The sequence below is a fragment of the Debaryomyces hansenii genome (assembly GCF_000006445.2).
Source record: "Debaryomyces hansenii CBS767 chromosome C complete sequence".
Classification (NCBI taxonomy): Eukaryota; Fungi; Ascomycota; class Pichiomycetes; order Serinales; family Debaryomycetaceae; genus Debaryomyces; species Debaryomyces hansenii.
The window spans coordinates 1,055,367-1,079,670 of record NC_006045.2 but is presented as its reverse complement, the minus strand read 5'-3'; the positions used below and the strand labels follow the sequence as shown (position 1 = coordinate 1,079,670).

Sequence of the window (24,304 nt, the reverse complement as noted above, 5' to 3'; positions counted from 1 at the left end):
TTTTAGGTATCTATAATTCGTATCTAAAGCTAGGATTTTCTTTATCAGTCAAGTCTGCAAACTCATGGTTTTGAATGTTTTCGAATTCTTCGTTTTTACCTAGTTTATCTCTCTTCTTATTATCGAAAGCATAAACGAGCCAAATTATAATAAGTACAATTAATGAAGCAAATCCATTAACCACGATAGATATTTTTGCTCCAGTATAAGCAGGAGCTTGAGTATCAATGAATGTTTGAGGTCCAATAAGGTTACCAATACAGTAACCGACCAAGAAAATAGCATTCGTCGTAACCTTCTTTGTATGGCCTGCCACGTTAGAAGAGATGATAGATAATACACAAATGAACCCAATCGGAGAAAACGTATAGAGTGTAAAGCCCGCATATTGAGCTTTTTCTTGACTTGCAAATGCCAACATGCATTCTGATATGACGACAATGACAGTACCAGCTATAGCCCAAAACATACGATAAGGAAAGTAAAGTACACCGCATGCAAACAAAGTACAGCCAACAATCTCAGTTGCACCCTGAGGCATTTGCATCAACAAAGCTTGAGATGGTGAGTAACCCATACCAGTTAACAAAATACTTCCAAAATTAGTTATACCTCCATTAGGAATATTATTGGCGATTGCAAATATAAAAAATAACCAGGTTTTAAAATCTGTGATTGCTTCTATAAATTGATGCTTTTTAAAGTGTTTGTTACCAAACCCTTGTTGATTTGATCTGATTCTCTCTACAACAAGCACTTTTTCTTCTTCGGTAAGGAACCATGCTTGTGTTGGTGTATCAGGGAGATGGATCATGACAACAAAACCTAAGAAGATTGTTAAGCAGCCTGTGATAATGAAAATCAATTTCCAAGCGTCCATAGAGTACGAACCATCATTCATATAGACATTATATGCAATGGCCCCAGATCCAAGTATCGTACCAATCCCATTACAACTGAACCATAATGCGGTTCTAATGAACTGCTCCTCTTTCTTATACCATTGACTGGTCAAAATAACAAATGCAGGAGTAACTGAACTTTCTAACATTCCTAAGATGGTCCTCAAGGCAATGAAACCAGCATAGTCAGGAACGGCATGCAAGCACAATATAACCCCCCATACAATAATAAATACAGATACTGTTTTGACAACTGGAAACCTCTGCAACAAAAGAGAAGCCGGAAACTCGAATACCAAATAACCAAGATAAAACGCAGTACCTGTCCACGAGTACATATCTCCGACCATATTCAAGTCTTCTCTCAATCCCAAAATTGAAGCAAAAGAATTAGACAACTTATCCATAAATTGGAAACAATATAATAAGCACATCACTGGCATTAGACACATATCGATTTTGCGAAGAATTCTTCTATTTGTTTTTGCATCAATTTCAACTTGCTTCTCGTCATCAACGAATTTCATGGCCTCGTCAACATCATTGGTAATGTTAACAACCTTACCAGTATGTGGTGATATTATCGTTGTAATGACGTTATTCTCTATGTCAAGACTCGAGTCGACCTCCTGCACTTTATCTGTAGCATATTGTTTTTCATCTATCATGATTCAAATGATTTTTAACTATTTTATATTTTAAAAAAATTGGTAGCTATTACCATCGTTCCACCTTTATATTTATAAGAACCTGTAGGTGAATTAATCGGCAAAATGACCCGCTTGATGTGTTACCTTTATCTTTTATCTAAAATCAGACATCCGATCAGTATAGCACAAAACTAAAGATAAGCTTTAAGCTTTGTGATATTTTTTGTGTCAAAAACTTTATAGATAAGAGACTAAATGTTATTGGTTTTTCAGCAAAGGATTTTATCTCTCCGAGTCAAATCCAAAATGAAATCTACTCCGGGAAACAAACATTGTAAAGAGACTCGGGTACATGATTTGGCATCTGATAGCAGGAATGATAGAGGGTACATTATCTGACCGAGTTATAGGAAAATCATTGACTTACAATATCTATATTCAACGTGCACGCCACAATAGGCAACCGGATCCATGAATGATATATGATATCTGAGATAAGGTGGATATGCCAAGACAACAGTAAGATTCTCTAACTATAACAAACGATGACAACTTATAATATTAAATAATTTTTGGGTGTAAAGAGTGAATGAAAATTCCAGTTAACATGTTATTATTTATTTGTTCAATACATGTAGGAAGATGCTAGTAGATATCTATATCGTCTATATATTGGTATTCAAGAAATTAAGTTTTGGATTAGCTCAACCACGAGTTAGTAGGCCGAGATTGACCAACTTGCAAGTTGGCTCTTTTGGTAGATTGGCTAGGCTTATTAGAGTTCGCTAACAATTTGCGCTGCTGTCTGAGTTGTGAATTAAAATTACCTCCATTTCCAATGATATCCTTTTGACTGTTGCTTTCTGGAATGGCCGGTTCAACGACCGTTTTAGGCTTCAATCTGAGGTCATTCAGATCTTGCTTAAGGACATTGACCAATTTATTATTATTCATGCGTTCGCCGCGGTTAAATAGACCTGTTTGGTCTTTGATGCTAATTTTGTAGCTCATTCGTTCGTTAATCTTGTCGTCTTTGAACAAATCAATAATATCGTTGTTAAATATTTGAGTTTTGCGATTCTTTCCCAAAACAACTCCATTAATAAGACACGAATTAGTACTCAGATCTAAAAGCCAAATATCATCAAGACAATGGGCTGGGCTTTCATAAATTGAAGAAGTTAGCACAGGATGACGTTTTTTCTGTATTAAACAGTGTATCTTTGATATTCTATCATCATTAATGAATGTATCACATGTTTCATTACGCCCAATTGCGTACGGGTTAACGCCCTGTCTAATATATATAGGTTTATTATTAACTGTCTTATCAACGGGTAAAAGTATTATAAATGTGTCTTTGGGGACTTCTTCGTTAATACTCAAGTTTTCTAGTTTGATCCTTTTGGAAGTGTCTATCGGCTCTGATGATGCATCTATTGATCGTTTACCATTGTTTTGGTATATATTATCGTTTGTTATGTCTTGCAAACTGTGGCCATTTATACTCTTATGTTGACTTTGAATCTTAGTCTTATCCGTCGCTTCCTCTTGTATGTCTTCGTTATGCTCAACAGAATTTTTATCATTGATTTGGCTCTTGGGTTTTGGAATTGCTTTTTGTTGACTTGCAGGTTGCTGAGATGGAGGTAAAACCACTCTTTTTGGTACTTTGAACTGGTTCTTCTCTAACGGCCTCACCATATCGTTGTCAATTTTTCTTAGTTGTTGACTTTGCGATTGAGAAAGACTCATTTCTTCATTCTCGTCCTTTATATGCGATAACCATTTATGCTTTAATGCCCCCTGCGCGGTTATTCTCAATCTGGGATTAACCTGTAAGCAGCAATTTAAGAATTCCTTACCATCTGCAGAGACGTTATATGTATTTAGCGGTGATTCATGATATTCTGCATTTTTAATCTTAGTAAACATTTGTGCTTGGGTCTTACCATTAAATGGTAAATGCGAGGTTAAAAGTACGTAAACAAGACAGCCGAGAGACCATATGTCAACCAAGGATGAGTAATTATTGGAATCGTTCGCGTCATACTTTCCTGTGATTATTTCAGGTGCAACATAAGCTAATGTCCCACAGAACGTCTTCATGAACGTAACATTGTCACTTAGCTTCGCTAACCCAAAATCAGTAATTTTAATCAAGATGGGATCATCCTGCATTATCAAGATGTTATCCGGTTTCAAGTCTCGATGAGATATGCCCATTTTATGGACATAATTGATACCTTCCAAAATTTGTTTCGTAATCACCTGCGTTGCATCTTCACCGATTGCACCATTTGCTGCTACAAAGTCCATCAAATCACCACCTGGAACATACTCCATAACTAGGTAATAATTATCAATGTCTTCATAAAAAGATTTCAAGTAAACAATGTTTGGATGGTCTAATTGCCGTAAAATCGATAATTCTCTATTAACTCCTTCCATTGATTCTCCATTTTTTAATGCTTTTCTACGGTTTATTATCTTCACAGCATATGACTTCCCTGTTGACCTCTCAATTGTCTTTTTAACCGTCGCAAACGCGCCCTGTCCGATAACCTCATTCTTCACAATAAAATCCTTGTATATGCCTTGTTCTTTCATGTCTGGATTCGAAAACTTCGATGGGTTGAACTTATCTTGAAACAAAATTACAAATTTCACTATGTCTTTCGCGATACCATTCCCTACTGATATTTCATCCCCTTGGTTCAACATGTAGTTCGATCCCTTTACTAATCGACTATTATTTAAATGCGTCCCATTAGTAGACATATCCTGTATCCATAATGTATTATATTGCGAATTAAACCATAGCTTGAAATGCTTATTTGAAAGTCGGGTGCTTAAATTGAGTGTATAGTCACATTCCTGATTTCTGCCTATTATCCACAAGTTTTTATCCTGCGTTAAGTCAAAATGAGTATACTGTCCTGTAGTACAAACCAATCGACATATGTAAGACTTATCCGACTCTTCAACATCTTGCGTCGCTGGCGACTGCTGCGTCGGCTGCGTTTGTGTTGGTTGCGTAAATTCCATTACTTCTTAGCTTTATAAGCGTTACCATAATAATTTATGGTATGAATTTTTTAATATTGACGCGATTCAAAATATTGGGATTATGATAAAGGTCGTGTGAATACCTGAAATATGTAGGGAAGAATACTTATGTATTAGTATTATAGATATACTGGTCTTATATATCAATATTGGTTACTATAGAAGTAGTTAAGTGATCGATCTACCTATCGATGACTTTTTAGGGTAGTCTTAATTAAGTATATTCTGCTTAATTGCTGTTCGTTAATTAGAAAATTCATCTTCTTCTTGGAGATTCATTCCTAATTTATATTCTTGTTTCGTTTCAACTCATTAAGATTATTCCCATATCCTCTTATGACTATCAGTATCACTAGCATGACTATTTATGGTTCTTACAATGATTTGTTTCAGAATCTTTATAGATTCTGATAGTGACACAAAACCAACACTCCCCTAGATCTTATAGATTAGTTTAATCATAAGATCTTTATATTGTAAAACCTAACTTTGTGGTAAAAAACAATTGGTACTCTTTGACATATAGTAAATGATTCTATTCTTTATTTAAATCATTTCTTTCAAATAGTAGTGAACGAAGATTTTCAAATAATTTTCGGCTTAATGCCTTTGTTAACATATCTGCTATATTAATACTTGTGTTAACATATTTTAATTTTAATATACCTTCAGAAACTAACTGTCTGATAAATTTTAATTTGATATCGACCATACGCCTTGAATATGAAGTACCTTCATTATTACAGTTCGCTATAACTGCGGCGTTGTCTTCAAATAATGTAATTTCATCAATAACTAAATTTAGATCTAATATAGCTTGTCTTGATTTAAGTGTACTTCTCACAGCTGAATGTAGTGCATTGATTTCACAAGCTGCAGAACTATCAGTGATAACCTTCTGCCTTATGGTAGACCAATTTATTAGATTACCATTTAAATAAACTGTATAACCTGTAATCAGTCTTCTATCTTTTGTGGGTGCAAAAGATCCATCTGAAAAAGTTTGAATGATAAATGATCCCTTTTTATGTGAAAATCGATTCCGCTTATACTCTAAACTAAAAGATATTGTTTGTTTTACATAACGTAAACAATATATCAATTTTTCAAGATCGACTGATGTCGGATTTTGATTATTTGAGCTCAATTGATTTACAGCAAAACTTATGTCTGGCCGCGTGTTATTAGCTGCCCATAATAACGAACCAACACCTGATTGATATAGTCTTTTATCTTCTTCATTTAGCAATGATTCATTTTTAATGACTTCGTCATTAGTAAATTCACTCTTTAGTTGAGTTTCGGAAATTTTATTTTTCTCTTTAATTATTGGAATATACTTTCCATAATTATTTGTTAAATTGAATTTTTTAATTACAGAATTCAAGAAATTGTGTTGTGATAATCTATACCCCCCTGCAATTTGAATGAATTCAATTCCTAAGAATTCAGATATGTCAGCGAAATATTTAAGGTCGAAATGTTTAGCGAGTTCAAGTTTGAAATCGTTAAGAATTGTAATATTAGACGAAGTTAAAAACATATCATCCACATATAGTGCAACGATGAGCTTCTTATTTTCACCAAAATATTTACAAAACATTCCGCTAATGGCAGTATCAGGTTCGAAATTAAGATCCATAAGAACCTTAGTTATACATTGATACCACATATACCCTGCTTGTTTCATTCCATAAACAGATTTGTTTAATTGCCAACATTTACCAGAATCAATATTCGATCCAGGTGGTGGTTTAACAAATATGGATTTCTCATAGTCGATATCTGCATGTAAATATGCGGAAGATATATCAAGATGATGTATCGGCCATTCATATTCAACTGCTATCGCTGTAAGTAAACGAATTATGGATAATTCAATCACAGGAGATGACACCTTCGAGGTATCATAGTGTTCATTTGCAATTTGCCTAAAGCCCTGTACAACGCAACGTGATTTATACTGAACTTCTTTGAGATCGTTAATTTTATGTGTATGAACCCAAGTAGTTGGAATAGGTTTGACATTTTTAGGATTTTTCACAACCGTATATACTTCATATTTCTTAAAAGTATCTAATTCGCGTTGTATTGACTGCTTCCAGTTGTTATCTGTTAAATCGACTTTTCGATATACAGTATTAATTTTCCGAGTGACTAAAGAATTGGATTTGGATGATTGTGAGTTTAGTTTCCTTGACATAGATCGAGTTATGACAGTATATGGAATAGTTTCTAATGACTTATTTACTTTAGGTGCATGCGATTGTAAGTCATTTATTTTCTTCGAGGATTTTGAAGAATTGCGTAAAGATGTTTTATGTGGATCCTTTTTAACTCTCGAATCTTTACTTGAGGTTATTTTTCCTCTGGGTTCAACCGTCTCTACAATGGCTTTTTTACTTCTAGTTGAAACCCGTACATTATTTTGAGTTGTCGGTGTCTTTTCCGATAATGTACTCGACTCTAATGATAAATGTGTATTACCATCTTCATTTATCTTATTTATTTCATCATTTTTATCCGGGGCCAGTGGATGAGGTAACGTTTGATGAGTAGACGATTTTTGTTGTGAATTATCACTACTATTCAGTGAGTCGTTGAAATTAGTTTTTGTGATATTTGAATCAGTTGTCGTTTCATTTGTATCAGATGGATTCAGATTAACTTCGTTCATAGTTTCCTCTATGGTATAATCAAAATCATTTGACGTATCAGTCACCATTGTATAATTAGAGTGGACTGGATTTGACATTCCTAGTGAATTTGATTCATGTGTTCTTTCGAATATATGTTGAGCTACGTCTTGAATCGTTGAGTTTGAATTTACTAGACTTTCCTGGGTATCATACTCATTACATTCATAAATTGTATCTTGATTCATATGCTCTATTGCTATAGATAATTTTTCATCTGTTCTATCTGTAAGTTTTCCGAGTGAAATATCGATGTCTTGAGCATCTTTGTCTTGAAGGTAATCGAGACTCTTTAGATAGACTTTTAAATTATCCATTGATTTCATTAATGTAATATTTGGTGTCACTATTATTGGAAAGTCTTTGGTAGATAAAATAACTTTATAAACGTGTACGTCTGTACCGTAACCAATAAATGTACCAAATAAAATACATGGACTAGTTTTTGAGTTGCTGACTCCATACTTTTTAGCTTCCACTGTGGAACTTAACTTAACAATTACGTCTAGACCAAATTGTATAGGATTATAATGGAACTTATTCGTATCATAGAATAATGCATACGGACACAGACCTCCTTTTGAACGAACAGGTGTCATGTTCCTTATGTATGTTACATAGTCAACAATCTTAGGTAGAAGATAAAGAGTTCTAGTATCTTGTATGGGTAAGAGGGCTTTTCTTATAAATTGAATTATGGATCTATTAGTTCTTTCACTAATTCCATTTAATTCTGGACTGTAAGATGCAATTTCATCTTTTTCAATACCGATTTCTGCTAATTGATCTTTAGTAGGCATCTCCAATGCATTGTCAGTTCGAAAGAACGCAACATTTGCATCTACAAATTTATTATTCCAAATTCTTATTTTTTCAAATAATAAATCTTGAATTGATTTATGTTCAGACCATATTGTATTTAAGTAACCGGAGTATTCATCAATTAAGGTTGTAATGTAATACTTTTTGCCTCGGTGACTAAATATTCCCAACGTATCTGAATGTAATCTAAATAACCTTCTGGGTGCTGTGAAATGAGTATGGTTATGTGAGGATTGTTTTGAATTGATTGCTAAGCATTCATTACAAGATTTAACCCTTTCTTCTTCCGAAGCCGTTATTTCAGAACTCATTTTTATATGCCCACTTTTAATTAAGTATTTCATACTTTCAAGAGACATATGGTTACCCATAAGATGATAGTACATTAGATCGCGTTTGCGTTTAAACGGGTTTGCGATTTCATGATTCATGTTAGAAATCTTAATGTACTTATTATTGAAATAATTCAATGTTTTCTTGTTGATAATTTTCTGATTCATATTATTTAATTCATCTATAATTTTTCGAGATAGTTTCATACTGAAAAAATCTCTTGATCTAATATTGTTAAACAAATTAGAATTCGTATCTCGTTTTGCAATATTAAAACATTTTCCATTAGATTTTTTAATAAGAAATAAATAATCGTTGTCAAATAATATTAGAAAACCTTTATTCAATAAATCATTGAAACTTATTAGATTCAGTTGGATTCCTGGAATATAATAAGCGTTATTAATTGTAAATTTGCAGTTTTTGATTTTTATAACTAAATCACCCTTAGCTTTTGCATAAATTGGTACATTTGAAACAGTATAGAATAGCCTTTCACTATCTTCTAAATCTTCCTTTATATTTATTAATTGTTTTATATCATTTACCACAGTAACGCTTGCTCCGCTGTCGAAAACATAATTTTTGCTATCATCTATTTTATTATTATCATAGATGTACTGATTATTGATTGGTTGGTCACTTGAAATAATATTATTTATTGAAAAACTAGATAATTTTATATCAGTATTGTGACTACCAATTTGTTAATTTTCATCATTATCCTTTGAAGAATTTTGATTCCTATGTTCATATTTATTATTTTTCTTCAGTTGCTTCTTTTTATTATTATCGAATCTGTTTGAATAATTATCAGTTTTCTCCTGAAAATATTTGGGTTTAATAAACCTTGTATTTCTTTTCAAATTTACAATAATTTGATCTAGATTTAGCAAGTTATTGTTGTTTGGAAACTCAAGATAAGCAAATGTTAATTCATCAATAAATGCTTCCAGGTTCTTTATATTAGTCTTAAGTCTTTTATAAATTAAGATTATTCGATATAGGTCCAATTTTTTAATAAAATCATTTATTTCCAAATCAATTTCTTGACCAGTTCCATAAGTAGCAGTTGCAGAAATATCAGTTACGTCCATAAAAGGATTATCCATTGCATGAATATAGAAATTAATAAGTTTTAATAAAATTTCACTAACAAATACCTCTCTATTATCACGAATATATTTATACGTATAGTTTAAAGAAAAAACATACTCTGGATAATATTTCTGTATCGCCAGTGTTTTATGGAATAATGATTGAGATAATAATTCTCTAAAAACGGGAAACCAAATCTGGAGATTATTATTTTGACAATATACTGAAGACATCTTTACTTTTCCATAGTCCTGGATCGTTGGATCATTAATTAACAATAATTTTCCAAGACCTTTGTTATTTGATAACAATTTATTAAACGCATTTTGGAGTAATAACAAAGTTGAAACATCATTAACGTGAACAAAAGGTATTTTCTCAAAGTAACATTGGTACAATTCTTTTGCTTGTTCAATGGCATTATCAACAATTTCTTTTTGGTTAAATTTCAATAGCGATGATGAATCAAATTTATTGATCACATCAGAAGATTTAGAATGATGGATTTTATAGGTTTTTGACCCCATTTCTTCTTCATTACTCGATTCATAGACTCTGTTATTAACGGTTTTTGCATGTTTGACATGAGTAGGATCAGAATACGTAAATTGTTCTGACATTGAAGTGTAACACTTAGTTTGACTTCTAATCTATTGGGATTATGATAAAGGTCGTGTGAATACCTGAAATATGTAGGGAAGAATACTTATGTATTAGTATTATAGATATACTGGTCTTATATATCAATATTGGTTACTATAGAAGTAGTTAAGTGATCGATCTACCTATCGATGACTTTTTAGGGTAGTCTTAATTAAGTATATTCTGCTTAATTGCTGTTCGTTAATTAGAAAATTCATCTTCTTCTTGGAGATTCATTCCTAATTTATATTCTTGTTTCGTTTCAACTCATTAAGATTATTCCCATATCCTCTTATGACTATCAGTATCACTAGCATGACTATTTATGGTTCTTACAATGATTTGTTTCAGAATCTTTATAGATTCTGATAGTGACACAAAACCAACACAAAATAACGATCAGGTGACTGTTGATAATTTACTCTATAACGATTTTTCAACAAAGAAATGTATTCTTTCTGACAGAGGTTTGTAGTGTGATATTGAACTGACATACTACAGGTGTAGCTTGAGATTAGCTCTACAATAAGATAACATTAAAATTATATTATTATTTTATATACATGCAAGAGAATACAAGTATTTATGCAATACTTTTACCGGAAAAGGCAAAGGAAGTGATCGGTTGAAGATCACGATTGTTGTTTGGAATACCGTTGTCGTCAACGTAATCTAAGCTATTCAATTCATCTTCTCTGTAGTTGTAATGCTTGAAGGTGAACCAGAATGCGGTACCAGCAAGGAAACAAGATACGGCTAAACCAGTGTAGTTCCAGACCAATTTAGGGTCTTCAGAAGTAGAAGATAAAGCAATACCGATAGCAGAACCAATGGCATTGGTAAGTAAGAACAATGACGTAATGAAAGACTTCATGGAAACCGGAGCCTTAGTGTATGCGTATTCTAAACCGGTAATGGATGCGAAAATTTCAGACATGGCAATCAAGAAATAAGCTGGGGCTTGGATGGCAACATGAACATGGTTTGGGACACCTTCGTAACCGGCACATTTTAATGGTTCATCGTAACAAGGGCCACTGGAGTAAATATAATGCTGTAAAACGGCAGCGTAAACCATAGCACCGGTAGCAAACATGTAACCCATAGTAATTTTAGTGATGGCTTTGAAGGGGGTGAATCTTCTAATGAAAGGGTAGACAAGTCTTTCACAGACTGGAATGAAGATAATAATTGCAATGGAATTGATAGCTTGCAAAATATCGTTTGGTAAGTTGTGTGTTTCCATTTGAGCAGCTTGAGAAACGAAGTTATTAAGCATTTGCCCGTAAACAACCCAATAAAGTGGATAGAAGGCGAAAACCTTACAAGCATAGAAAGCTCTCTTGACTTCTTCGACAAATTTATCACTCCATGGGTAATCCATTTCTGGGGAAACGGAAGGTTTAGCAACATCTAAGTTGAACTTATTCTTTAAACCGATAAAAGAGATTTTGAAAGATTTTGCGATAACCTTCTCAGAAACAGGTAATTGGACATATTGCTTTCTACCAATTATTAAAGCTCCGATAGCAATGAAGAAGAAGCAGAATGGTAATAAGTATGCCGCCCAGAAGCCGACATTGTATTCTAATTCCGTAGTAGCAATGACGGATAATGAACCAATATTAATCATAAGGTAGAAATACATGAAGACATTTTGAATTGTAACATTTGGATCTTGAACTACACGTTCACCAGACTTCAAAACTTTGATAACTGGTAAAGTCTTTGGAACCTGATCAGCAATTAATGGGGAAACGTTGGATTTAACACCACCGGTACCAATACCGATAATAATAATCGCAACAATAAATCCACCCAATGCTGTGGTTTCACTCATTGATGGGAGGGAAGTGACGAATAAAATTAAAATACCAACAGTGTAGAAAAGAGAGAAAGCAATAATAGTATTTAACTTACCCCAGTATGTATCAGCAACCCAAGCACCAAGGACTGGTGTAACGTAACACCAGAACTGGAAAAAGTAAGATAAAGCAGTAGCACCTTGTTGGCTCAAATTTAACATACCCTTTGGCTTGTCATATTGCATATAATTTTGAAATGGAGCACTCAAACCATAGTAAGAGAATCTTTCTGCCAATTCAACAATAGCCACAAGCCAACACCTTATAGGAATTTTTTCCGACACATGTCTTAAGGTCTTCATTTCTTCGTTGGTTGGGGTTCTGCCTTCATCTTCGTCAACTGGAGAAGATAATTGATCTTCGTTGGTTTCACTATTTTCTTTTACAAGGGCTGTCTCATGTTTCTTTTCAACCAGGTCGGTATCAACGATCTTTTCGGTGGCATGTTCACTCATAGTATATTACGGGTTGTGTGGTATATTTACACAGGAGCCGGGTATGAAATACAATATATAGAGTATAATCTATGATAGAATGTTGAATGGAAAATTTTTTTTGAGGGATACTTTCGTTTTATATTGATTCATCAACCTGTTATCAGGTACCAATTAAATGGTGAATACCGGTGGAGATAACATAACTACGAACTGCAATGTATGAATATGCTAAGGGTCATAAATCGATTCTATCCACTCATATGCCATATTTTCATGCAAGCGAGATGTATTTCTGCTAAAGGCATTTTAAATATCTTAAGGCATTTTGCTTCGACAAGGCATTAAACAAGAAAATTTGTACATGCGATGATTTTCCGAACAATTTTTTTGCGAAGGGCCGTTCACCGATGTGGCCACTTTCAAGGCGATCTGTATTCCATTTCATACTTTCTGACGTATTTTCAGCAGGCCACTCCGTTATCGCTCACCATCGAGGACTATGACCATCTTGTCCATTGTTATATGGCATTTCGTACACTTGTTTGGCTCAGTGACAGAAATATCTATTCAAAGCCCTTATTATGGGGTGCTCGAAAAGGAACATTTATGATGTTTACATGCAGTATACAGAATATTTTTCCATGTCATCTACTCGTTGACTTGTTCTATAATAATGCCTTACATATGGAAATTACATAATCGATACCTTTATCGGAGGGTCCAAGGTGAAATATAAACCGGACCGGTGTGCTCACGGAGCTGTTCACCGATAATAAATGAACGGGCCACTTTAGAGAATAATAGTGGGGGTATGGATAATACGATCATCTAGCCTTGGTGGGGTGCAATTTTTGTCGACCACAGGCTGCGAAATAGAAGAGTCAAAGAAAAAGAAATGGTGGTTGCATTCTCGGAAATGTGCAATATTTCGGAAGAATTATCCGACATCGCGCTTAGGAAATATTTTTATTTTACGAAATAAGAAAGATGCAAAAAGTTAGTGCAAGAGAAAAAGAAAGAAAATAGGCTAATATACGGGCATGTTGATGGTATCAAGGTGATAAGATATATACTCAGTGCGTTATAATCTTGAAGATTTATTCTGGGGTAATATAAAAGTAAAGAGCAAGTGGCACCGACAAGGGACCACCAGACAGCAGAGCCGTATATCGCATGGTTCGGCTGCGAGAGGCGAAAATGGCTCAAGCACCCTACCTGGGAAGTAGATACGAGAGAATGTTGGATCACCGCCGTCTCTCGATAGATACTCACAACGATGGTGGCTTCCGTATATTTTACATCTAATCTAATCTAAATATACGACGAGGGGTGTTCAACGGCTGTGTGGTAAGGAATGTGTGGGATTATCTGGGGAAACAGAACTAGTGGACGGGCCAGTAACCAGGGAACAAAAAGTGCATCTTCTCCAAAACCTCTTTCTTGACACCTTGAGGACTGGTGCTGACGGAGTACTTCATTGAGCCCTGGAGATCGTCACCAAGTCCCAAGGAGCCAGAGGTGAACTCTTGGGCGATGATATCGACCAACTTGGTGGCCATTTTGCACGCGTTGGCCGAATTGGCCTTCAAGTTACCCACCACGGTCTCCACGGTGACTGGCTCTTCGTCCTCGTTCCATGAATCGTAGTCGGTGGACATACAAATCATTTGGTAGGCAATTTCGGCTTCCCTTGCTAACTTGGCCTCTGGCAAACAAGACATATTGATGACAGAGCCACCCCACGATCTGTACAACTTGGATTCGGCTCTAGTACTGAATTGAGGACCTTCCATACAGATCAAGGTCAAGTCTTCGCCCTTGTTGGTCTTAGCCTTACTGTGGAAGGTTGGGACGCCCTTGTTGTCATGCTGGTCCAAGAAACCAGTCGTATCAAAGCTGTCGGTTATAAGCTTGTTCAACTTGAGATCAAATGGTTCTCCAAACATAGCATGGGCCACAAACCCCTTTTCGAAAAAGGTCGATGGTCTGATACCCTTGGTTCTATCGATCACCTGCGTAGGAATAACAAAATCTCTTGGTCTAATTTCTGGCTGTAAGGATCCAACGGCTGAAAAAGCCACGATAGCCTTGACCCCAATTTTCTTCAATGCTGCCATGTTGGCCCTAGAGGGCACATCAGTAGGCAATAAATCATGCTTCTGACCGTGTCTGGCCAAAAACGCAACTGGAAACCCACTGTCTGTAACAGAAATCGTAATTGGCGACGATGGATAACCCCATGGCGTAGAAATAGTCAATCTTGCCACCGGCTTTAAGTTTGGCAAGTCGTACAATCCCGTACCACCGATAATAGCGAATTCAACCGGTTCGTTAAATTCGTGCGGTAATTGCGATAAATTGATTTCTTCTCTATGTACTGACATTTTCGATGAATTGTTCTGGCTGGTACAATATTGGATAGTATATTTTATAGCTTTCAAATGTATTGGCTTGTCTAATTAATATACAATCGTGGTACTAAATCGTGGGATCTTCCATCACCAAACGTGATTTTTCAGGACATAATTACTAACCTGTAAAATCACCCAACCGAGAGCTAACCTGTAAAGTAGTTATATTTGAACGCTTTTCGATGATAGTCTAAAGCGGGTACAGTATTCTTTCATGATCAACTGATAAACATGTTTCCAAGAGCAAAGATACCTTATAGAAGTGTCCGTTTGACAGCTCAACAGGCATCGAATAAAGGGAGGTTCTTTTCTTCAAAGCCTCCCAAGACAGAAGATGGTATATATTCATACTCAGGTACACATATAAATTCCCATTCACTCTCGCCATCACTGCCAACTATGAATAAACATAAGAATAAATACATACCGTTCAAAGATTTCCCCAAGGCGCCAGAAAGCATATTAAAACAAACAGCAGAAGAGTTATTTTCAAATATAAATATGAAACCAACGGCGCAGATGAGCGGAGCCACCGATAACTTTGTAGATTTCTCGATTCCGGATAAATATCTCAAAAGTCAGATTAAGGATGAAGTGACGGAGAAGGACAAGGCATTAGTGGAAGAGCTCGATAACTTTTTGAAATCTAACGATCAACTCGAGCAGGCACAGTCACAGTTGAATTTTATCAAACTATATTACGACCAGGACACTAATCTGTACCAGCCATTACCGGAGCACACGTTGAAAAAGTCATTATCGGGGATGATTAATTTGAATCCGTCGTTAAACGATATTGACGACGAGTATTTATGGAATTTAATACCTAAGGACAAGACCTTCGGTAGTCCTCCTTTTGAGCAGTCAATAGCTAAGGATGGGTTTAAAAAATGGGAAAAAGTGCAATTACAAAAACATAAGACAGAAATCAAGGAAGAGGAAATCAACAATAAGGAGTTTGAAGATTTTAAACAGTTGTTGCATAACTCCAAGACGTTTTTCAAAGTGAATTCTTCTGGTCGTAGAAAGTTGGACAGAAAGTTATTGAAGAGATACAAGCAGTTAAAGCAACAAGGTAAAATTCCTAAAGATTTCAACTTAATCAAGTTTAATGATGATAATGATTTATAATCCTCCTCAGAGAGGTCTCTACATGTTTATAGTTTAAATAATAGTCAATACAATACATTTTTAATAACTGCGTTATCAAGGCTATTCAATAATAATTAATTCAACATCTTCATAACCAAACTTACCCTTATTTTCTTCATAGACTTTCTTCAATCCATCGACGTATAATTTATGGTAATGGTTGAGTATTTCGGAAGGAATCTTTATTTTTTTTTCTCTTTTTTTAGAATCCTTTTTGTCTTCAAAATCTTTTTTACCTTTCTTTTTAGAATCCTTCTTGTCCTTCTTTTTAGAATCGGTTTCATCTTCTTTTTCATATTCCTTTTTTTGCTTGTTCTTTTGTTCTACTTCTTCATCAGAATCAAAGCCTGGGTGTTTTAATTTGTAGTCCGCAATTAGTCCACTCAGGACATAAATTGGCTCGCCCATGCATATATCAATCGGATTTCTAAATGGTAAAAACCCAAAATCATAGATAAAAACACCTCTGGCACTGAAAAATGGTACTGTAAACTGAAATGTAGATTTCATCCATTCTTGGAATCTTGATCCAAGAGATCCCGGTTTTGGATTAGCTATTCTAAAAATATCTGCCTCACCAAATCCAAATGTTGGCACCAAACAAACATTGCCTAATTCAATAGCTAATTTAACAAAACCTTTCCGCTTATTCAATACCAACTGAATTTGTCTTGGACTTGAGGGGTCATCACGCTGGCTTTCTTTTTCCTTGCCTTGTCCCGAGTTTTCAGTTTCTGTTCCATTATGATCATTAAAGCTTTTATTTTTATTTTCTTCGGGTTGATCAGCGTCTTCAGTCTCAGTTTTAATAAGCTTTTCATTTTCGAGTTTCTTTTGGCCTTTTTCTGTGTCCAGATTGCTGTCACTTTCGCTGGATTCCTGTTTTTTCTCATCTGAAATTTTATCCATTTGTTCTTTCATGCTATAATGTTGTACTTCCTTCGGATTATACTCCTTTACCATAGGCTCTGATTCATCTCCACTTTCATCAGTTTCATCTTTCTTATATCCATTGCCGATTCTAGACCTTGGTGAAACCATGGTATTAAGCAATGATTCCTGGGCACCACCAACGACAAGGCAAACAGAATTATCTCCATTATTAATAAGACTTTTAATGTTTTTGTAAGATGCACTTGTCAATCCCAAGCTCATTAAATAGTCACGGTAAAAGGGTAAGGTAAATTGGGTAGTTAAGGTCAAAAGGAAGATATTACCAATACCCGGTAATAATCTAGTGTACTTAGATGGATCATGGAAAAATGACTTTAAGAAACTAAACGGAGGCTGATATGGTTCATTCCGAATCACGTTAGTTGCAAAAGCTCCCATGACTCCCATAGAAATTACACCGTGCGGGTGGTAGCCGAAAATATACCTAGGCCCAGTACTTTCTTTCTTATATTTCAAAGCCTTATCAAATTTTCTATCACTTGAAGTTGTATTCAGAACATTATGCGAATCTGAATCATTCAAACGTTTTCTCAATCCCAATGTTTTGAACAATTTATCAAGAAGTGTTCTTGAATCCTCTGAAATTAGATCCTCTTCGTCGTCATTTCCTTCATTATCATCAACAAGCATCTGCGTAAAAGTCGGTTCGAATTCACATGCCTTATGGACGCTAATAGGAAAATAGTTCACAAACCATTCCCAGATTATGATATTCTTCATCCAATCTTTAACCCGGTAGACAATTTTACCATTTGTAGGTGTATGTAAATCAAAGAAATACCACCAAATAAAGTAAGGAAGGATCACAAATATCCAGATGATCCAGCCTAATGAAATTGCCAATAAGAATAGACTTACGAAAAAAGGAATGGAAAGGCAATGCCAGATTACCCCCATAGTTTCTAACCTATTATGTAACGGAGTATTCAACGGTGCAAAATTGACAAATGACTTCTTCCTATGTGTTTTTGGCTTGGTATTGGATTTGGTGCTAGACCGAGAACTCCTTCTCGAGTCATTTTCTGATGGTGTATCGTGTGAACCATGTCTCCTCCGTAACTGTTGTTTCTTATCGTCAGATGTGGTATTACTTTCAGGGGATGAGTTATGTGACATGGTTATCGTGAGCAATAACTCTTAAGTTTAACAGCAAACAATATTACGGATATTGTGGAGGTAGACCGGGATTTAACCTAATTAATAGTCTTTAATAAATCATATGGATAGTTATCCTAATACAGCAACTTTCAGGATATTTTTATATGGAGATCGCGAAAGGAGACAGGAAACCCATAATGGGAAATTTTTCACAGAAGAATGCAAAAGATAAATATATGGCCAAATCATGAGTAAAAGGAATAAGGATAAGGCTAATTTACTAGATGCCGATAATCAGAAGACCCATTATTGGATTAACCCTAGGAAAAAACGGAAAAATAATTTAATTGGCACTCTTTGGAATAAGATCGACGTATCGCAGACACATCACAACACACCATTCATTAAGTTATTACAGGGCAAAGAAACGGATAAGGAAGTCGAAACTAGATATGAGTTATTCAACAGTATCTGGAATCATCAGTTGCACAAGATACAAACTATTTTAGATCATGAAAATACTGAATTATTTGGAAAATTATTGCAGTACATTGAAGCACCATTTGATTATGGGAAGAATAATACGCATATTGCTATTAATAATGTATACAAGATTCCAATTGGATTTCTACTGCTTGGTTCCAATACGGCGAATAATATTAGGATTATACAAGAATTTAATAAGTTCGTTCAATTGCGTGAACAGAAGCATATCAAGTTAATTAACTTGAACTCCAAAAATTGTGCCAATATAAAATCTACTTTAAGAGAGGTTGTAAAGCAGGTTTTGAGTAAAAAGAGTGAAGAGACGGAAGAAAACGATAGCAGTGATTCTTCGGAAGACGAAGAAAGTGAAGATGAGGACATGGACTACGAGGGAAGAATAAACTATGACTTTGATATAGTCGAAGATTGGTGTCTCAAACAATTCAGCAGGGAGAAAGGAAATCCAAAAAATACTAGCTCACGTCTTATAATCATATTACAAGATACAGATTCAATAAGTAACCAAGTATTGAATCAGTTGATTAAATTAATTCATTCATATTCTAACAAGTTGCCAATAAAATTGATTATGGGGTTGTCGTCTTCAAATGTAACGAATTGGATAAATAATAATTTGAGTAACGAGTTAAGAATATTAATCAACGGATTCAAGTTTAATAGTATTGACACTAAGCTACTAGGGTTTAAATTAATTGATGAAGCATTTTTAAATTACGAGAATGATGAAACCAACCCTTTGATACTTAATTATAAGCTATCGTCTATTATTTTCAATAGATTCAAGAATTCGAATAACTCAATTGACAATTTAATATCGCAATTTAAATTGTCGTATATGATTTTTTTTTACCAACTGCCATTGTCGGTATTGATAGACGAAAAATTTAAACCTAATTCCAGATACTTTGACGCATTAAGAAGATTACCATCTTTCAAAAAGTATATGGAGAAATTGGTATTCAAATACAATGAGCAAAGAAAATTACTTGAACAACAAAAGGAATTTGAGGATTTTAATCTTGATATAAAAAGGAGAATTGATCCTAAGGAAGCTGATTCATTGAAAATTGAAATAACCAAGTTGTTAAAGTCTACCGATTCAATAAAAACATTATTTGATGATACCCGAGTACAATTCAAAAGGTACAGGTTAAGTGTTCTAAATTTAATGAATATAATTTATAAAATACAAGAATATAGCGAAAAGCCCAATAAGGAGAAGCTTGAAATCTATAAATTGATCATAAATAATCAGGTAAATTCATCGGTTTTCTTGAAGGAACTTTTGGTGTCATTGAAAAAGAACCTGATAGACTTTATTAGGTTTGCTAAGTCAGATGCATTGACCGAGGAAATAAACGGGGTCAAAGACATACAATTGTCCAATTTACGAAAGAGTTTAAAAGATAATACACCTACTGAGAAGGTACTTAGTTGCATAACGAAATATATTCAAAGCGAAGAGATTATCTATAAACTTGACGATAATTTATTTAATGAAATTTTTTCACTCGATGGTGGAAGCTTTGTTAATTTGGGATTTAATTTCGAAGAAAATTATGAAAATTTGATGATAAATCTTATAAGACCAAAACTAAGATCCATTCTTGAATTGGGCTTGAATGATTCCAATTCATATTTGCAAAATGAGCTAATTTCTGAAGCAAATACTAGTGGTTCCAACGTGCCACCCATGATTTGCCAACTATTCAAAGTCTATAAGGATGCACCCGTATCCATAAATATTTATGATTTTTATTCTGCATTTAAGCAATCTCTATCCAGGGAATCGATAATATCCGTATTAGTAAATAATGACAAGGGGGATGACCATAAATCTATATTACAAAAATGCCAAGTGGATAATGAATTAATATGGGACAAGATCATATATGCGTGGTTTTTGCAATCATGTTTCGAACTAATCAATCTTGGTTTGCTAAAAGAAAAGGCAAAGAATGATTATTTAGAAAAATCAATATGGATTAATTTATAAAGCTACTTAGTTATTCATCATTATTTTTTTCTGAATTTTTCTTTGAATCAAGATATGAATTAAGTCTTTCTGTAGCTTTGCTGTAGTATTCTCCGGACTTCATATGTTTATGGGCCGAAATTGATGTAATTATTAATATAATCAAAAATACTGATAATATAATTAGATTCATATATCTTTGATTTCTGAATAATCTATTAGAGATTTGCGTGGAATTGGCTATGGGACTCATGTTTGTGTATAATATTGGGTAATGTAAAAAGGGTATTCTCCTATAAAGAGATTATTTTGTCATGTAGATATTTATTGATGGGTTCGCTTGGATAAGGAGTTGTGTGAAAACCGGACGTTTCTAAATTTGCATCTACAAACTACTTTCCTTCTTTATACAATATCGAATCAAATTTATATACAATATAGGGTATATAAATGCTCTATCACAAACATATATATCTTTATTTAATATTCATACTGTATGCAATGCAATGTATTGACCATGTGCGGTCAACTATGATAAAAATTCACTATTGGTCCATGCGTCACCCAATAGATCGAATTTCTTAACTTCACGGTCGGCAAAGTGAATGAGGATGCCATCTTGAATGTTGTATTTCTTGTTATCCCTATCGTATAATCCACCAATTTTCGAATAACCACACCAAGTGTATCCGGCACAGTAGTCGCTCAAGCTTATCCAAGATCTGCTTGGCTCTCCTTCAAGGTTATCGGCTTCTAGAACAACATGAGGTGGGATAACAGCATCTCGAAGCACCAATCTATTCTTGAAAAACGCTTCGAATTCTAAAACAGTCTTTAAATGTGTATAGCGTTTTCCTATTTCGAATTCCTTTTGGAAATCAATTTTATTGTTTTGTCCACAATGACGGAATCCGGAATTAAACCAGAGCAAACTATGATTATCTTCATCGTTTATATGACCAGGATGATTTGAACAAACTTCCATAGCACCATATTTAGATGGCAGTCTTTCAATGTTTGGAGTCACATATCCAATGGCTGCCAGGAAGTGATCGTTGAAGGCATAGTTTTCATTACCTGAAACCACAAATGCTAGCCAAAATAGCTCTTTATCCCCATAGACTCTAGCTTGTATTGGTAAATGAAAGATTAACTGAGACATAATCAAAGCTTGACTAAAGTGTCTTTTACGATTGATAACTACTAGACCACTTTCCATATAATGGTTCAAACCTTGGAAAAATTTTCTATCTAAAGTATATCCAGTAGTCTGAGGGATATTGAAAAATAACGAATCCATTAATGATGGCATCATTTTCTTGAAGAACATTACATCGCTTTTTGGTCTGTATTCGACAGCAAGTCTATCTTTATAGAACATTGTTCCGGCCTTTTGGTATTTGCGTAATCCAAAGAAAAATTCAGGTTTCTCCAAAACCACTGTGTCGGCATCCAACAAGATCATTTCTTCGAACGAGTTGAAGAGAGTTGCCAATATCTTATTTCCAAAATTACCAAACTTTTCAATATATTTGGGCTTGACAGCAGTAGAAACATCAATAAACGAAATATCCTGAGGTGGTAGAAGCGAATTTTTTAACTTGTATTCACGTCTACATGCCTCGATCAACTTGTTTCTTGAGTCCTCCGATAAATTTTTGTAGTAAATAATTTCGATTGGTAATGTGTTTTCCAACGCTCTCAACAATTGGACGAGTCTTATGGTCAACTCTAAATGGCTATCAGCTATTGTCAAAACAATCCCCCGCCCCTTGAGATTATCTTTGAAATTGGATAAAAAGCATGGTCTGGTAAACCGATCCATCAATTTGTTCTGCTTCTTGGGGAACCGTGTAGTTGCGCCATCCCATTTCATATAAACAGGCATTTCGAAGCTGAGCCAAGGGTACAATCTTGCTTCTACTTCGCCGCATGTATACTGTAACATATCAGACATACCAAAGTCTATTGGGCTCTTACGAGACATAAGTTTCCTTTGTTCTTTGATAAATTTGGCATCTTCCGGAGCGTCGATATAACATTTGTTGTATATTTTCAAATGGGTCAAATAATCATGCAATGTTTGTTCCTCTTTTCGAATCACTTTCCAAGCGTCCGACAGGTCCTCCGTATTGTAGTCGGCCCTGTTGAATCCAAAATGCAGATGTGGACCTATAAAGTTCGATTCGTTCTTCATAAGTGTATTCACGTACAAATTGCACCTTTGTTTAAACGAATGGTCGTTTAATGCTCTTCCTAATCCTTCTTGCTCTATGATTGTATCATACACCGATGAATGAAGTTTAATGTTCTTCAATTCTTCATGTCTGCCGACCTTAGTGTATAATGACTCAACCACATTATTGTCGTAAATATCAATATCAATTCGTTTACTCACGCGATAGAATACCCAAAGACATAACAACCAACCGACAATTACCGTTCTTATAACTGTTTTTTTGCTTAATAGTATAAATGCCATGATCCTTGACCCTTCACTAATATCGTCCAACGAATCTATTTTTTGCCCACGCTTACTGTATATCAACTACCGAACCCTGAGATCTCCTTAATACCAAAATAAGCCAAAACAAATACTCAAATTTAACCAGTGCTTCCTCATTGACATTGAAATTCTTTGTAGTGCGAACCACGTTTCTCGTCATACTGCATATTCTATAGTCCAATACGACAGGCACAATAGAGATCCAAGCCCCTTGTTGTTAACGGTCGCGTGACAACATGGTTGAAAGAAATTCTGCCTCTAACTGCACCTTTTATACTTCGTTTATACTAGTGTAACCCGTTCATTTTGGTGTATATGTCTAGTGAGGAAAATCCTGGGTTTTCAGCTCATTCCAGATTCGAACCTGCGCCTCTATTTAGCGAGTTTAGCGAAAGCGCATGCGTGTGCCACGAGCAATCGCCACAACCAATATCGTCGGGTAACCTTCTACGTAAAACGGCGCTCGTAAACAGACAAACTACGACTTAAACTAACGTACTGTGAATCTGACAATTTGGATTAAATGTCATTTTTGGTAATATTTGCTCATATCTACATCTGTTCAAATCTTGTTCGACATGCAACCAATGTTTGTTAGACAAATACAGTGGATTTCGCAGATGTTGTTTAGCCCATTGCCCAAATCCAGAGCAAAAATACTAGATCCAAGTCTGGTGTATGGGTCCAGATCTCGCTCGCATTTTCCCCATATTTAGAATGCCACGTCAATATGGAATTATCCCATTGGCTATCGCTCTGTTATCAGTTTGACGTCCATGTTATTTTTTTGGCTCCGTTTTCATAATATTCTCCCTCGATATAATATTCTGCTGCATATGTCGAAGTATTCCCTAAAATTTTTCACAAGCTAGCTGTCCACCAAAACGCCGAAACGTCCGTCTCTGTCCATCTTACACCTGGTGGCTATATTAGCCGCTATAGACTCTCTTAGTGTGTATCTATGGTGAGCCCACAATAGCTTATCGTTATCACTAAATAGGGGATGTTACGTAATCATGATTGATAGAAGCATTCGATATCTACTACTAGTAGATATCGCTAACACTGTACTTTCGCGGCGTCGAGTAGCCACAGAAGGGTTTTTTGCACGGTAGTCATTCCTAGCAATCGTCGTCCGCTCCTTTATGGGGTCATTTCGCAACAATACCTCTTGCATCCACCTCTCC

The 24,304-nt window shown here is 34.9% G+C and overlaps 9 protein-coding genes and 1 pseudogene across 10 annotated transcripts, besides 2 other annotated features; 2 read left to right on the top strand and 8 right to left on the bottom strand. All coding sequences in view use genetic code 12, as the record gives it.

Annotated features, from left to right (window-relative positions):
* Positions 1-10: 10 nt before the first annotated feature.
* Positions 11-1,570, bottom strand: DEHA2C12276g (DEHA2C12276p; the record flags this gene model as incomplete). The annotated part of the gene is made up of 1 exon (XM_458208.1): positions 11-1,570. One exon carries the CDS (start codon positions 1,568-1,570, stop codon positions 11-13), a length of 1,560 nt encoding a protein of 519 aa, XP_458208.1.
* A 681-nt stretch (positions 1,571-2,251) lies between these two features.
* Positions 2,252-4,600, bottom strand: DEHA2C12254g (DEHA2C12254p; the record flags this gene model as incomplete). The annotated part of the gene is made up of 1 exon (XM_002770158.1): positions 2,252-4,600. The coding sequence occupies one exon, from the start codon at positions 4,598-4,600 to the stop codon at positions 2,252-2,254; it is 2,349 nt and encodes a 782-aa protein (XP_002770204.1).
* A 72-nt stretch (positions 4,601-4,672) lies between these two features.
* Positions 4,673-10,600: a mobile genetic element (Debaryomyces hansenii Tdh2 retrotransposon).
* On the bottom strand, positions 5,157-10,190 carry DEHA2C12243g2 (annotated as a pseudogene; the record flags this gene model as incomplete). Its single annotated transcript has 1 exon — positions 5,157-10,190.
* Positions 5,157-10,190: a sequence feature (Retrotransposon Gag and pol transcript of Debaryomyces hansenii Tdh2 retrotransposon; contains an internal stop codon; DEHA2C12243p2).
* Positions 10,601-10,795: 195 nt separating the features above from the next.
* On the bottom strand, positions 10,796-12,532 carry DEHA2C12210g (DEHA2C12210p; the record flags this gene model as incomplete). Its single annotated transcript, XM_458206.1, has 1 exon — positions 10,796-12,532. One exon carries the CDS (start codon positions 12,530-12,532, stop codon positions 10,796-10,798), a length of 1,737 nt encoding a protein of 578 aa, XP_458206.2.
* Positions 12,533-12,809: 277 nt separating this feature from the next.
* DEHA2C12188g (DEHA2C12188p) lies at positions 12,810-12,959 on the bottom strand (the record flags this gene model as incomplete). The annotated part of the gene is made up of 1 exon (XM_002770155.1): positions 12,810-12,959. One exon carries the CDS (start codon positions 12,957-12,959, stop codon positions 12,810-12,812), a length of 150 nt encoding a protein of 49 aa, XP_002770201.1.
* A 937-nt stretch (positions 12,960-13,896) lies between these two features.
* Positions 13,897-14,898, bottom strand: DEHA2C12166g (DEHA2C12166p; the record flags this gene model as incomplete). The annotated part of the gene is made up of 1 exon (XM_458205.1): positions 13,897-14,898. One exon carries the CDS (start codon positions 14,896-14,898, stop codon positions 13,897-13,899), a length of 1,002 nt encoding a protein of 333 aa, XP_458205.1.
* Positions 14,899-15,156: 258 nt separating this feature from the next.
* On the top strand, positions 15,157-16,056 carry DEHA2C12144g (DEHA2C12144p; the record flags this gene model as incomplete). The annotated part of the gene is made up of 1 exon (XM_458204.1): positions 15,157-16,056. One exon carries the CDS (start codon positions 15,157-15,159, stop codon positions 16,054-16,056), a length of 900 nt encoding a protein of 299 aa, XP_458204.2.
* An 81-nt stretch (positions 16,057-16,137) lies between these two features.
* Positions 16,138-18,147, bottom strand: DEHA2C12122g (DEHA2C12122p; the record flags this gene model as incomplete). Its single annotated transcript, XM_458203.1, has 1 exon — positions 16,138-18,147. One exon carries the CDS (start codon positions 18,145-18,147, stop codon positions 16,138-16,140), a length of 2,010 nt encoding a protein of 669 aa, XP_458203.2.
* Positions 18,148-18,376: 229 nt separating this feature from the next.
* DEHA2C12100g (DEHA2C12100p) lies at positions 18,377-20,632 on the top strand (the record flags this gene model as incomplete). Its single annotated transcript, XM_458202.1, has 1 exon — positions 18,377-20,632. The coding sequence occupies one exon, from the start codon at positions 18,377-18,379 to the stop codon at positions 20,630-20,632; it is 2,256 nt and encodes a 751-aa protein (XP_458202.2).
* A 508-nt stretch (positions 20,633-21,140) lies between these two features.
* Positions 21,141-23,093, bottom strand: DEHA2C12078g (DEHA2C12078p; the record flags this gene model as incomplete). The annotated part of the gene is made up of 1 exon (XM_002770154.1): positions 21,141-23,093. The coding sequence occupies one exon, from the start codon at positions 23,091-23,093 to the stop codon at positions 21,141-21,143; it is 1,953 nt and encodes a 650-aa protein (XP_002770200.1).
* Positions 23,094-24,304: the final 1,211 nt, after the last annotated feature.